Below are 15,499 nucleotides of genomic sequence, written 5' to 3'. Positions count from 1 at the left end.
CTCACTCTTTTCAGAGACTATAACAGTTGATTTTTGCACCCAAGCAGGTTTCCTTAGATTCCAACTCCTCCATGAACTCCAACACACCGCTGGTCCGGATTGCTCGCCTGTCGTCCAGCGATGGGCCGATGCTCGCCAACGTGTTGGAGCTGGAGCTGCCCTCCGACCCTAAATGGGAGTTTCCACGCACACGGTAAGAAATGGGAATTAAATTTATCCTTATAACTATATAGAGAAATTTAAAAAGTCAAGAATCAAACCTCCGAGTTTTGAAACTGTTTTGCTGTTGTTTCAGGCTAACTCTGGGTAAGCCTCTTGGAGAGGGTTGCTTCGGTCAGGTGGTCATGGCAGAGGCGGTGGGCATCGACAAAGAGAAGCCCAACAAGCCACTCACTGTTGCTGTGAAGATGCTGAAAGGTTAGAAACCGCTGTGAGGTTGTCAGTGATAACCCTGCTAACTGAGAAAAGGGCTTGTCTTTTCTCTTTGCCGCTTGTCTCTACACTTTTTTTTCTACAAAGATTCTGATCCAGCTTTTCTCTCATGTTTAGATGATGCAACAGATAAAGATTTGTCAGACCTGGTGTCAGAAATGGAGATGATGAAGATGATCGGCAAGCACAAAAACATCATCAACTTGCTGGGAGCTTGCACGCAGGACGGTGAGGCTGCACTTTAGCTCAAATACAGAAGGAATTAAGCAAGTCTCTAAGTGACACTGGTCTTTATCTCGCTCGCAGGTCCTTTGTACGTCTTGGTGGAATATGCCTCAAAAGGCAACTTAAGGGAGTATCTGCGGGCGCGGAGGCCACCAGGCATGGACTACTCCTTTGATACCTGCAAAATCCCAGATGAGCAGCTCACTTTCAAAGACCTGGTGTCCTGTGCCTATCAGGTGGCCCGAGGCATGGAGTACCTTGCCTCACAGAAGGTCAGCCATTAATATCTCAGAGACATCTTGTTTCTTTTTTGCAGGAGAGCCACATTAACCTGACACTTTAACCACAGAATACAAAAAGCCAAACAAAATATCATGTGTTCAGCTTGTATAGCTTCTACCTTTCTTTTTTCATTGTAACACAGTTTGCCTGGTAGACCTTTCGCCTTTCTTTCCAGTCGCTACAGCATCAGTCATCAGTTTTATCTCTCCATATAATTTTTTCCCATTGTTAAATTAGAAATGGAGCATATCATTAATAGCCAAGCTAGCACTGAATAACATAATGTCCAACCACTGCAACTTTGCAACTAAGTAGTGTTGCCTATTTGGTAGCAGTTTCACCCCATCAGTGAGCTGATTTACCTGTTGAGTAAATAAGTATCTTCATCTCTGATTTCCACCTTCGAAAAGCCACACCGGCCTTTGGTTTACCCCTAATTTGCCTTTCATGTTATGCTTTCACGTCTTTGTCAACGTCAGTTTGGGCTGTGGCCTTTTCCTACATTACTTAATAAAAATAAAATCCCATTTTTTAAATGCGTACCTGCATGTTTCTCCATAAACAGCATCACTGATTCCTTTACTTTCCTCTTCTTCGCCACCCTTTGAGCAACACTCGTCTTCATTTTAAATAATTTTAAATCATCATTAATCGTTAAGCAAAGCAATTAAATACTGAGAGAAATCCAATTTTTAGTAATGGAATCACGTTTCATCACAGGTCATTTTAACATAAAGCAACTTTCAGTGAAATCTTATTTTTGTGAATTTCTTTGCATCTTTCCAGGACATCACAGATTAATTTATTGAAGTGATTTATTATTGTTGTGGCTGTTTTTACATAGAATTAAATTTAGTGAAATTACTGATAATTCGGAAAAAAAGAGGACAGAGTTGATGCCAAAGCATGATTGTGAGTGGGTGTAAATCAGATGTGAGATAATGGTAATAATGAGTCTGTAATGAGTCTGTACTGTATTTTAAGGGCAGATAAGAAGATATAAACTTGGATAACATTTTTGTTTAACCTCAACATGTCCCACTACAATTTAAACTGCATATTCTTTAGGCCTTTGGGCCACGTTTGACCCTTACAGCCTCTACAATATCCCAATTTAAAGCAGACAAATGAATTCAGCCACATCTGGCCCATACACATCATTAGGCTTAAACAGTTGACGGGTCAGTGAAAGTTGCCGGTCTAAAATTGTACATGAACATGTTTGTATGTGTAATACACAGTTTAAAATGTGCTTTTTTGAATTCTGCCCCCAGTGTATCCACAGAGACCTGGCAGCCAGAAACGTCCTCGTGACAGAAGACAACGTGATGAAAATCGCCGACTTTGGTCTGGCCAGAGATGTGCACAACATAGACTACTACAAAAAGACCACAAATGTAAGTCTGACTCCATCAGGAAAATATTTATTTAAACTGACATGACAGGGTGGTATTGACTAAATTCAGATTTTAGATGGTTTGATGGTTTGAAGTCAGTTTGAGGAAGAAAAACAGAAATTAGTTGTGTCAAAATGAGTTTTCAATCCAAGCCTCCATATTACCTTCACTGTGATAAGACAGAACAGTAAGGTATGAGACAAGTGTTCATTTAGTGTCTTATTCCTTATTTCCGCAGCTGATATTTCAGCTAAAACTTGATAAACATTGTCTGTTTGGGGCTACGCTTTGTACAGAACAATTCTGCTAACCGAAGCGGTTTTGTTGTACTTCTGTTGTTCCAGGGTCGTCTGCCCGTGAAATGGATGGCTCCGGAGGCTCTGTTCGACCGGGTCTACACGCACCAGAGCGATGTGTGAGTTTGCACAAACGAACCATCACATGCCAACTGTCCACTCATGTGGAGCTGCTGTACGCTGCAGGAATGCCAGTGTTGAAATATTGTGACTGAGCGCGTTAGCATCAAGCTCTGAATTTGTTCGTGTGAATATGGAATCACGACGTTCCCTTGCCAAAAAGTCTCCTGTTCACTGTCTTGATAATCCCGAGCTCCTTGTGAATCGGGGGGTTCCGCATTCCTGTCTACGTTTGTTCATAAATCTTCCAACACGACATCAGAAGGGAGACAGAAACATCTTACTGCTGTTTTATCAGCACAAATCCAACCGGCCCCAAAACAGAAGGAGATAAGAGGGTCAGTGGAATTATCACAAGGCGTTCCCCTCTGGGTGTTTTTCCACGACAGTTCAAAGGAGTCAGGGCAGCAGAGACAAACGCACCTTTTACTACCTCTGAGTGCTTCCGTGTTGGCTGCCATCAAGAGTGTGCGTGCAAGTTCAGGCGAGAAGGTCGCAATATCAATCTGTCTTGCAGTAGCTGCAATCCCTGTAAACCCACTTCTTCCCCCTCAAACAGCTTTAGCCAGACGCTGTGTCCCCCACACAGCCATCCAAGCCAAACAAGAGCCCCTGTCAACACTGCTTGGCCGTGTGATTACACCAGACTGGGAATGGGCCGAGGGGAGAATCAGCCTGCTCTGTTATTTCAGCAGGTCTGGATTACAGAGTCAATCCTCCCGCCAAACCGCCTCCTCCTCCCTATATACAGTAGTCACTCTAAAGCCAGTTTACTCTAGCACACCCTGGGGGGGCTTTGACTTTTGACCTGTGATTGCTTTTCATGCAGTGCAATGGGAAACAGTTAAAACGCATTAAAATAAATGTGTCAGAAACCCTCAATCAAACCATAAATAACACAAATCATGCGAGAGTTGCAAACCATCACAACTGAAATTCCAGTTTATGCAGTCAGATTCACGCTCGTTACACCTTCCCAAATGTTCTTCGCTGCAGGAGCAGAGCTGGCAGCAGTTTTACAGGATTTTTTTTTCTTTTTTTTTCTGGAGAAATGTGTTATCTACTGCAGAGACAGGTCTTAAAGTTCCTCAATAAGCTTCTCCTACTGTCAGTTTCACAAAGGTGAAGATGTTATTTCGAGCAGTTTCAGAGGTGTCAGCTTATAAAAGCAGCAGTGAACAAATCTTTCTGCACCATCACAGAGATTTGCTAACTCAATAAAAGCAAAGAAGGTGCAGGTGGGGGTCAAAGTGAGGTTCTGGCGCTGAAATACAAATGGTTTTAATAGGAAAAACCACCTATTTGGGACCTGTCAACCTGGACAAAAACCTGTATGATTTATCACAGCATCAGTTAGACTGCGAGTTCTAAAGCATTTCCTGACATAAGATGTAAAAATGTATTTCTCCTCGATTGGTGCCACATGCAAAAACCACTTTATGCCACTTTTAGTTTCAGCATTAGCCATCGTGATTTTAGTCTAGTGGTGTTTTTTTTTCCATACAAGGAGGCAATGTTAAAGCCTGAGTCACTGTTTGACTTTTCACTGTCAAGATGCCCTCCCTGCAGCCACCTGGCTGGAACAGAAGGTTCTGCCACATTATCCACAACCTCTTTCATATGATTGGTGGTCAGAGAAGCCAAGCAGACGGCAAGGACACTTTTTATAAAATGAAAAATAACCATACACAGCTATACTTCCACAGAGTCTTTGGAAGCAAATATCAGCTTATAGCAAAGTTGTCTCCGTCATGTTGTTTCAGCAGCGATTTTCATTTATTTTGCATTTAAATATGGAGGACTAAAACTGCAAAAAATTTAAAAAATATATATAAGTGGCACAATTAATAAACAAATTTATCAATAAAACCTACTTAAATAAATTAAGTTGTGTAAAAACTATATAGGTCTATATAAAATGTAATCTCTGCTTTAGTTTAAACAAATCACTTATTTATTTAAATTTGCCTTAAATCTCTGACCTTTCACTTATATAGAAATTAGCGGTGGGACTTTAACGCATTAATTACAATTTAATTAATTACCAAAAATTAACGCATTAAAAAAATTTAACACATTTTGCATTCCAAACAACGCAGAACGTTTGTTCACCATCTCCCGTACACCGATTAGATCATCGCACACATCAGAGCTCGGCTAAATCGGTGTTGCCAGTTTACCCACTTTGGAGCTATATTTAGCAAGTTTTCAGATCTAGTGACTCTAATTCAAAGAAGCGAGTAGTGTCAAATCTAGAAACATTATCTGGTGTTATTGGAGACTTTTGGAAACTGACATGAAAGCACGTTTACTTCTTCTCAATGAGCAGCGCTTCCACCCATCTCCGTCCATTAGCTCTCACAGCTGCAGTCAGAGCAGATGTTCACTTCTACTCCATGACCAGACTGAAAATGAAACATGCAAAGCTGCTGCCGGCTGATCCTACACTGGCTTACCATCAGATCTTAATGCCTATTAATGAAGAGTGTGGACGAAAACTTTTTGAAAGTTAAAAGTACTGTAACATGTTCTAGACTTTTAATCAGAGAACAGCTGGAGCTGCTAGTTTAAGTACTTATGTTATTTAATTCAGTCGTCCACTAAAATCCATTTAAATGAAAAAATGTTTTGGGGCAAATGTTGTTATGCAAACAGTGATTAATCAAGATTAATTAATTACAAAGCCTGAAATTAATTAGATACATTTTTTAATCGTTTCCCATCCCTATATACATATAAATATATATATATATATGTATGTATGTGTCTGTGTGTGTGTGTGTGTGTGTAACATCAAAACATCGAAAACCTGCAGGACTGTGGCCTGTAGAACTAAATTGAGTGGCCCTGGATTAGATCCTAATTGCCTCTTCCTATTAGCAGCCTAATAACTTGTAAATATTCTGGGCCAACAACTGTGAATGAATACAAACAAACTGGTGTGTTAGTATGTGTTGTCCTTGGGACAGTCCTGAACCTGTCCTGACCCCTATGTGTGAGATCAACACATAACAATAAGTTTTTGTTTTTGTTGGTTTCGGTTCCTGGCTGTGTTGGGTTGGTGGACTTGCTGGCTCGGTCAGTAGTGGTTGTTTTCCACCTTCTGGTCTGCAGCATAGCTAATTAGATTAAGCCCACCGCACGCCACGAAGGCAGGAGGGGCCTCATTGTGATTCACTGGATGAACAGGCGAACAATAGTACACTGGGTTAATAGACTGCCCATTATGTGATTACCTTGCCTCATTTTTTAGCCATTTAGGAAAAATGCTGCAGTCCAAACAAATTGCTGCCACAGAGAGAGAAAGAAAGAGAGATGATGGCTTGGTTTAGAGCCTCAGCAGATTCTGGGCTAGACAGCAGTTGAGCTGGAAACATAGATACTGTATAATGAGTTCCTAGTGCTCATTTTACATACAGCCATTTTATTCCCAGTTATTTTAATTGGTTTTTAATGGCATGTGGGCATTATTTGGTTTTAAATGCATCGGGTAAGGCTGGAAATATTCTAAATTTCCCTTTAAGGGTAAAAATAAGTCAGTGGCCAGACCAAAACCAGCAAATAACTGAACTTTCAGACTTTTATTGGTTTTATCTTGATTCTCTTGATTTTATCTTGATCAGTTTAAAAAGGTTGAGAGTATTTATTGTCTAAATTGACTGCAGTTAACATTTTCTAAGACTGATTGATGTCTGGGGAGGAAGAGTCTTTCTGAGCTTTGACAGTTTTAGGATATTATTGCTATTTAACCTCTTATCTGTGTACATCTTGGTGTCTTTGCGTAGGTGGTCTTATGGAGTTTTGCTTTGGGAGATATTCACCCTGGGAGGCTCGCCGTACCCAGGAATCCCAGTAGAAGAACTTTTTAAACTGTTGAAAGAGGGACATCGGATGGACAAACCTGCCAACTGCACACATGAACTGTGAGTTTTCAAGTCATTTCTAGTTGAGTTTTGTCATATTACTGTCATATTTAGCATCTGAGAGTACATGTTTCAGATTTGTAATTTAAAGGATCTGATGCAGAGTAATAACACCTTGACTTGTGGCCTTCAGGTACATGATCATGAGGGAGTGCTGGCATGCGGTGCCGTCACAGAGGCCGACATTCAGACAGCTGGTAGAAGATCACGACCGAGTTTTATCTATGACCTCCACAGACGTGAGTCTCCCCCTCTGCACACAGAATGCACACTCTCAGAATTACACACAACTTTCAGATTAACTTCAGACTACTGTAACTTATCACCATCAGGCTTAAACACACGGGGCCTGTTGCACAAAAGATCTTTTCCTTAAAGTCAGTTAAAGTCCCCTTACAACAAAATAATTTGCACAAAACACCTTAAGTCTTTTAGACCTTATGCCCCTTGTAACGATGAAATCCTCGCATACTACAGTTTTTTACAAGTCAGGTTTTCTCTTACGTTGGTCTAATACCTAAAGAGCTCCTTAAAATGAATTAAACTGGTGCTCAAAATACTTAAGCATCTTCAGTAGCTAAATGTAAAGTACCATGAACTTGCTTAAGAGAAGATTCACTTTTTAATTGACCAATTGAGCAAATAACTGAGCAATTTATAATATGTCCAACCGATTACATTTGGATCTTTCTACTCCCCACTGCTCTGCTCTTCAATCCACTTTATAATTAGTCATTACGCTACAGATTTCCACTAAAAGATTGTTCCACAAAACTTCCATTTTATTTGTAATAACAAAATAAAAAACCTGTTTATTAATTTTATTACTCAAGTAGTGTAAACAAAACCAGAATGTAAGGATCTGCAAATCTCATTAATCAATTTTTTATTCCCAATAGAAACTGAGACATTTTAGCATTTAATGGAAAATATCAGCTCAGTTTGAATTTGATGGCAACACATCTGTTGGATTAGACAGCTTATTAGGTTAGCTGACAACAGGTCAGTAACATTTTCTGGGTATAAAAGGAATATTTTAGAGAAGCACGTGTAAATATGGGCACAGGTTCACCAATCTGAGGCAAATTGGGTCTAAATATTGTAGAACAATTTCAGAAAAATGCTCCCAAAAGTAAAATTTGGAGTAAAATTAGGAAGGCTTTAAAGATCCCACATCAACAGTTTATTATATTATTAAATGATTCTGAGAATCAGGAGTAATCAGTGTACACAGGACAAGGCCGGAGATCCGGGGCTCAGCATTAAAAACAAACATGATTCTGTAAAATGTCTTTGTTCAAACATCTGATATGTTGTTTATGTTCTGTTGAGTTAATGTGATTTACGAATCATTGAATTCTGTTTAACGCAGCACGCTAAGGTTTTAGATGAGATTATGCTAAGAATCGAGCTGGCTACTGTCAAGTCTTTACTGGCTACTATGGCAGTAACATAACTGGGTATAAAACTGAGGCCACAAGGTGGTGTGGTGGTTAGCACTGCAGCCTCAGGTTTTCTTTAACAGATTTTCTTTACCTAGGATAAGAACGATTCTCTCTGTAAGTGAGTTCCTAGAGAGAAATAAAGCAATTATTGTCACAAAGGTTTATTATATATTTTGTGTCCGTCAGGATGTGCATAGGCAAAGTTTATGCACAATGCACAGGTTAGTATCTCACAACATCTTCCCTGAACTATCCTACAACTTTCTTATCTAGTGCTAATAGCAAGGAGCTCACATGATAAAAGATTGGTATCCTGATGTTATAGCTGATGCTTTTTATTAAACTCTGGAACAAGATGGCAGAGGAGATCAGTTCCTCAGAGTCAGCCCTGGTTTTCCTTTACTGTTACATCTGTGGAACAAAAGACACGTTCATCTGGGTTTCATTGTAAATTACAGACAAAGAAACAAAATAATTCAGTTTATTTACTTTAGGAAAATCCAATAAAGAAATACAGACACTGAATGTGACTATAAGCAGGATTCTTTAGGAACTGTACTGGTGAGCTAATCATGTGATCATGGACGGGTTAAATGACAGTGACAGTATAACCTTTGAGCTCTCTTCTGACAGGAGTACCTGGACCTGTCGGTGCCCTTCGAACAGTACTCCCCCACCTGTCAAGACTCCAACAGCACCTGCTCATCGGGAGATGACTCGGTGTTCGCCCACGACCCCCTGCCTGACGAGCCCTGTCTTACCAAACAGCTCCCTAGCAATGGGGTGATTAGGACATAAAACCTGAGCTCAGAGAGGTTGGACGTTAACCCTCTTCTCACAGTTTGTGACACATAATCACCTCTCTGTGACTCCAGCTCCTGAAGACATGGAAATAAAATCTCAGCATGCAATACTTCCACAGCTCTTCAGCTCGTCTTAAAACTCTCGGTCGACATTCTCTGTGAACGAGTTTTTCTTTCCTCATCCTCGTCCCCAAGACACTCTTTCAACATTGAAGGATTATTTTTTAGCTGTCGAACCGTGTTTGTGTTCTTCTTTTCAGAAATGAAATTATATTTTTGTACTCGGGCCAGTCTTTTGTTACAAACTGTCTGTGGGGGGAAACCATTCCGTGCCTACTGGAATTAAACCTCCTGAGACTGAAGTAAAGAGGATCTAAGAGGAGTGGGAATGAAAGGTATTGACTGGTTAGCCATGCAGATGGTGAGGTTTTTATCCTCTTGTGTTCACGGAGTCCAACAAAGTTTGCAATCTGAAAGCGAATCCGTGAAAGAAGATAACAGCAGAGCCAGAATCAACTTAATGATGGGAGTCATCAGAAATGGATCACATGAACATATGACTGTTTAGTCATCAACATGTCCGCCATCACCGCAACAGTCTATTGATAGTCACCGAACAAAATCCTCAAAGTTTTAGGGCCATTCAGTGACGTGAGCATTGAGGTTCAGAGGGCTTTTTATAGTATATATACATATATATCTAAAAAAGTGATTTATTGTAAATATAGAAATGCAAATATGTATGATATTGCTGTCCACATGTACTTAAAAGACAAAAAAATGACATTTTTAAGATTTTATTTGAGGATGGAGGACATCGTAATGAGCGTGTAAAACATTTAATCATTTAAAGTGATACAGAAAAGGTTTATTTGAATAATTAACATGTATATTTGTAAAGGTATTTATAGACTTAATATGTGGTTGTTAAGTTTAAAAGGTGTAGTTTAGGTTTTAGTACTGTACACAAAGATTTTTATTTCAGCGTTTTTATAACTTATTTTACAGCAGAACTGCGATGTTATCGTCACAACTGGCAGACTCTTCCAGGTTTGATCCATCTTTTTATTGATTTCTTTGAAAGAGAAAAAAAGAATGTAAAACAGAGAGGATTTTTTTTTTTTTTTTGTAAAAGAGTGATGTGACTGGCAGAGGAGGATTTGTGAACCGAAGATTTCGGATGTTTCCGCGGAGTTCCAGTTCTGGTTTGAAAAGTTGATGTTTGCAATATGAAAGCAGCGATTAACTCTTGCTGGGCAAGAAATAGCAGCACTTCAACATGCAACACAGAGAAAAATCTGTTTTATGTAATTACATCAGTGATTAGCCGTGAACCATGCAAAGCCTCAGAACTTGGTCAGCTTTTTAGAGGAAAAAAAAAATCTATTTACAGTTTTTTGTTGGACTGTTTAACTTGATTTGTTGTTATACGTTAACTCTAGTACATTTGTAAGGAAAAAAAAACATTTTTACAGCCTCTCTGAACAAAACTGGCTGTGAAAATCAAGAAAATCCACTCAATTTTTCTGTGAACTTTAAAACAAAAAAGACATTCAGGAAAAACTACAATTCCCAGCAGGCTTTGCAGCAAATATCAGGAAGAATAACTCTCATAAACTGTTTTAACAGCAGGAGAGCAATCTAAAGTATGCTGCATTTCATACCCCAGATTAATTGAGTTTTTGCTGTGAAGCATGATGGGAGTTTGAGTTTAGTTTGAGGCAAGCTACAGTTTTCTGTGCCTCTTAAAAGATACAGGATAAATAAGTACTCACTGCTTAATTCCAACCAATATCTGAGTACAGAAAATAAAAGAAAAGAGTAATCTGCAGGTGTTCTTTAGTTTTTGTTGTTTTTTTTTTTTTTCCTCTTAAAAGTGACTGAAGGCTTCTGTCAGCGATCTCTAAGTTCACAGGATGGATGCTAACATGAGTCAAAATGTCCTCGAGACACTGATCACTTTAGCTGTTAGGTCCTTTTCTACTACAAAAAATCTTCCATGATGCTTGAGATTTTATCGCTGCTCTTTAGTATTATTACTGAAATGAAGGCATGCTGTGTGACTCCGATCATACAGCAAAATAATAAACAAATACACAATATCTGTTTTGGAGACTCTAAAGTCTGCAGTGGGTCCTTCTTCAAACTTGTTTTGTTGTGCCAAATTAGTCTTAAATTCTTCTTCACCGAATTCACCAGATGTCCGAACCAAATGCTGCACTGTGGAATGTAAGTGGGCGAAGCTTACATGTGCAAGGAGAGATTCTGGGATCCCCAATTGGGTGTATTCATCTTATTTTCAATATGCAGCCGTCTATCTAGCTGACCCCCAACAATAAAGAAATCATAAGAGTTTAAATGTTTACTGTTTTCAGCTAAATCACAAAAGGGAAAGGACGTTCATGTGGCATTGAAGGGTTCAGAAACACAGTTCAGGCGCTGCTAAATGGAAACGGTGGGAACACGTTACTGTGCAATGGCCTTATTCCAGTGTTTGAGCTCAAATAATGTTAAGAAATGAGCTATAATTACCCAACAAGTCTGTGTCAGTACTTAATTAAATCATCCCAATGTTTGAGGTACTATCTTCTGCTATAGTGGTAGATTTTTTTTTAATTATTAGCACCATGTTATGTACTTTTTCATAAGTTTATATGCAGAGAAAAAGGCCTTTGTAAAGTAAATTGTCACTCAATGGTGTTAGTTCTGTTTTCAGTAGAGTTTTGGCCCAATTCCATGAAGTGCCTCAATTAATTTAGCAAAGAAAAAGAGATTTGGTACATTTTGATCACATTTTGAAAGTATAATTACAAAAAAAAATTAAAAATGTAAAAGAAAAAAAAAGTAGTTCTTATGAGAAACAGGCTAGCGAGTATTTAGCTTGTTTTGTTATTATTGAATGAACAAAACTGTTATAAAAAGCACTTCTGTAAAGGATGGATGGATCTAATGAAACAGAAGGTGTTTTGTTTTATTTATTCTTCCATGCTGGGTAAAAGCTTTCCCTATGGTGAGAGTATTTTTATTCATAGCAATCTACTTTTCTGTGTTAATTCAAGAGCCAGAAGATGATAATTATGGTGTAGAGTAGTAATTTTATTAGATGCTGATGCTCCTTATCAGGTTTTTACTTCTGGAGTAGTTTCTCTCATAATTTCTTTCATTTTATCTGTAAGCCCTCCCTGGGTTCCTTCTTTTTTTCTGTATCCTTCAATGCATCTGTCTCCGTTAAATCCGCTTTGAAATGAATGTTGTTTTTACCATGTGGCTTGTTTTCAGCAGTAAATGTAACAGATATTTCCTACGATTAGGTCATTTATTTTAGGTCTTTTTAGTCAAACTGTTTCAATACTGCAGCAGAATAAGATTTATTTTGTTTGTTTGTTTAATGAAATTAAAGCCGTGATTCCGGATAAGTTTGATTAAATTCCCGTGACATTTCATAAAAATTACAGTACTACTGAAAGGACTATTTTTGGATCATCTCTAATGCAACACATCAGGATCTTCCTGGAAAAGCCGACACGTTACACAAACAGATGTTAAAAACAACAAACATATTCAAGAGTTTTCTTTGCTTTTGAGTGAATAAGCTCCACAGCCTCAGCAGGGAGGGACCATAGTTGTGTACAGTCATGCATCGACATCCCACTACCAGCAGTTTCTGCTTTGAACAACTTATTTATTCTCCGTTATGCTCAACCACAAGATAATAAGGACTCAATATGAGACTGAGAGGAGAAGAGTGTCGTGATGGATGCACGCTGTACCTTCCAGAGACATAAAACTATAGATTTTTTTTCTCATTTCTTTTCTTTGTTTTCCTTTTTTCTACATTGGAATGGTTAGTTTACACACAGCTTTCCTTTATTCATTCATCCCATTCTCATTTAGTCAGTTTTAACCCAACAAGAACTTAGTTTGGATTCATTTTTTTTTTGTTTGAAATGTGCTTTAATGTTGCTGTTTTCATGAGTTGAATTAAACTGTGTGAAACATTTAGTCAGAATGATAGAGAGGAAAGGATTTTGTCCTTGTCCTTGTTTCTTGTCCTTTCATCATGTTTATCTTTGCATTCCATATCCATTTTTGATAAAAAGAATATTCAAAACCATGTTCATCCTTTGACTTTCTTTTCTTTTTTTTCTACCAAGATAATTTATTATTTTCTCTGTCTGTATTCGTATGGCTAACATAGAAAGGTGGAACTAACCATTTGACATGACATTTTTTTTTTGTTTTTTTCCCCATTTGTAATTCATAGCTTTTGTTTGTTGCAATGTACCTATTTTGATCATGATGTAACATTCCACCACAACAACCCCTCTGGGCAGACATCTCTCCCTGGGGGAAAAAAAAACAAAAAAAAAAACAATTTCACAATGTCTCTCTCTCTCTCTCTCTCTCTCTCTCTCTCTCTCTCTCTGTCTGTCTCTCTCTCTGTGCCTGATAAACTATGCTGTTGAAAAAGGTTGTCAATAAACATGTTGTAATAGCGTTTGCTGTCAAAAGTGTGTCTGTCAGTCTGTTTGCAAATCAAACAGTTCCCATGGCAAAGCAAACGAAACAGATTTTATAATCCACAGAAAACAAATCAAAAGTTTGAAGTATATTTTTATAAACTAGAACCAAAATACCTCAGAATAAACACACCAGTCTGTTTGTCGCTGTCCCAGAGTGTTTCATCTGAACTTGGTCAGTACCAACATACAGTAAATAGCTTGTGTTACTTATATACAAAACTCTGGCTTAAACTACATTTATAGCCACTTTATCAGTTCCACCTTCTAGTACCGGGTTGGACCCCCTTTTAGCTTCAGAACTGTCTTAATTCTTGGTGTCATAGATTGAAAAGTTTTGCTTCATGCTGACATGACAGCATCACACAGCTGCTGCAGGTTTATCGGCTGCATCCATGATGAGAATCTCTCGTTTCACCACATCCCAAAGCTGCTCTACTGGATTGAGATCTGGAGACTGTGGAGGCCGTTGGAGTCCAGTGAACTCATTGTCATGTTCAAGAAAGCAGTTGGATCAATGATACATTTAAGTCTTTTAAACAGAATATGTTTAAATCAGACTCCAACCCAGATGTGCATCAAGCAAGGCACATTTTTGTTCTCCTCCCTGAAGTTGCCCAGTTTGTCACAAGATCAGAAACATATTCTGTATGCAAGTATTGAAAGCTATTAATGGAAAGAAATCTGGAAAATCACCTGGACCCTTTGTATAAAGAATTTCAGATCCTATTTGTTGATCCCTTCCTAGATATTTTCAATGATTCCTTCAAAAGAGGTATTTTACTATTTTCGCTAAGGGAGGCTGTTATTTCTTTGTTATTAACAAAGGGAAAACAGCTGGAGGATTGTGCATCTTACAGGCCGATTTCATTGTTAAACATGGATTTAAAGTTGCTGTTCACCTTGAGAAGGTACTTCGTTCCCTTGTTAAAGAAGATCAGGTTTTGTAAAGTGTTGACACTCTGAATATTTTCCATAGGTTGCTGAATACAATTCAGCTTTTTAACTAAAACACTTTAACTAAACAAAGACATGGGCTTTCGACCACTTTGAATTGCCTTATCTGTTCTACACACATGGTAAATTTGGTGCAGGAAATGAGTTTATTAAATGGGTTAAACGTTTATATTGTGATCCCCTTGCAGCACTAATGGTGTAGAGTCTTCTAATTTTCAGAGGTACAAGACAAGAATGTCCTCTTTCCCCTCTTCTATTTGCTGTCGCTATAGAACCGATGGCTGAGGTAATTAGGACCAGCCCTGGTATACATGAGATAGCTGTAACAGATAAACAACATAAGATAACTTTATACGCTGATGATGTCCTGATTATTCTATCCAAGTCTTGTTTGTTTGTCTGTTTGTTTGTTTGTTTGTTTGTGTGGTTTTGTTCTAGAAAGCAGGTGGAGATGATCTGAGCTTTGCGACATGGTGCATTATCCTGCTGGAAGGAGCATCAGAAGATGCTACACTGTGATCATAAAGGGATGGACATGGTCAGCAACAATACTCAGGTAGGCTGTGGTGGTTAAACCAGGCCACGTTGGTACTAAGGGGCCCAAAGTGTGCCAAGAAAAAATCCCCCACACCATTACACCACCAGCAGCCTGTTGGTTGATGCAAGGCAGGAACGTTTCATGCTTTCATGTTGTTTCCACCAAATTCTGAGCCTACCATCTAAATGTGGAGCTGAAATGCAGACTCATCAGACCAGGCAACATTTTTCCAACCTTATCCCTAACTCCCAGACTCCATAGGCTCCCCTTAGACCAGGGGTACCCATGTCTGGTCCTTGAGATCTACTATCCTGCAACTTTTAGATGAATCCCTTCACCAACACACCCGAACCAAATGGCTGAATTTCCTCATCTGCATGTCATTCAGCTCTGCAGAGACCTGATAATGAGCCATTTATTTGATTCAAATGTGTTGGAGAAGGGATGCATCTAAAAGTTGCAGGATAGAATTTTCTGTATCCGTTCATTCCAAGGTAGGGTTGCAGGGGTGTGGAGCCTATTCCAGCAGCTGCTAGGCATGAGTACACCCTGGACAGGTCA

At 38.8% G+C, this 15,499-nt stretch overlaps 1 protein-coding gene across 7 annotated transcripts in view; it reads left to right on the top strand.

The window, feature by feature from the left end:
• fgfr3 (fibroblast growth factor receptor 3) overlaps positions 1–13,421 on the top strand; it is a 73,096-nt gene extending 59,675 nt beyond the window's left edge. For 6 of the 7 annotated variants that reach the window (XM_041971640.1, XM_041971641.1, XM_041971638.1 and 3 more), the window contains exons 10-18: positions 45–193; positions 296–417; positions 550–660; positions 739–929; positions 2,214–2,336; positions 2,681–2,751; positions 6,538–6,675; positions 6,809–6,914; positions 8,754–13,421. In XM_041971640.1, the coding sequence (XP_041827574.1) occupies positions 45–193; positions 296–417; positions 550–660; positions 739–929; positions 2,214–2,336; positions 2,681–2,751; positions 6,538–6,675; positions 6,809–6,914; positions 8,754–8,918 (1,176 nt within the window). In that variant the 3' untranslated portion in view covers positions 8,919–13,421. The remainder of the gene's footprint in view (positions 1–44; positions 194–295; positions 418–549; positions 661–738; positions 930–2,213; positions 2,337–2,680; positions 2,752–6,537; positions 6,676–6,808; positions 6,915–8,753) is intronic. The other variant, XM_041971637.1, reaches the window with a different exon arrangement.
• The last annotated feature ends 2,078 nt before the right edge of the window (positions 13,422–15,499 follow it).

Source organism: Melanotaenia boesemani, chromosome 20 (genome assembly GCF_017639745.1).
Source record: "Melanotaenia boesemani isolate fMelBoe1 chromosome 20, fMelBoe1.pri, whole genome shotgun sequence".
In the NCBI taxonomy this organism is placed as follows: Eukaryota; Metazoa; Chordata; class Actinopteri; order Atheriniformes; family Melanotaeniidae; genus Melanotaenia; species Melanotaenia boesemani.
The sequence above is the reverse complement of the archived record's forward strand: the minus strand, read 5'-3'. Positions and strand labels throughout refer to the sequence as shown.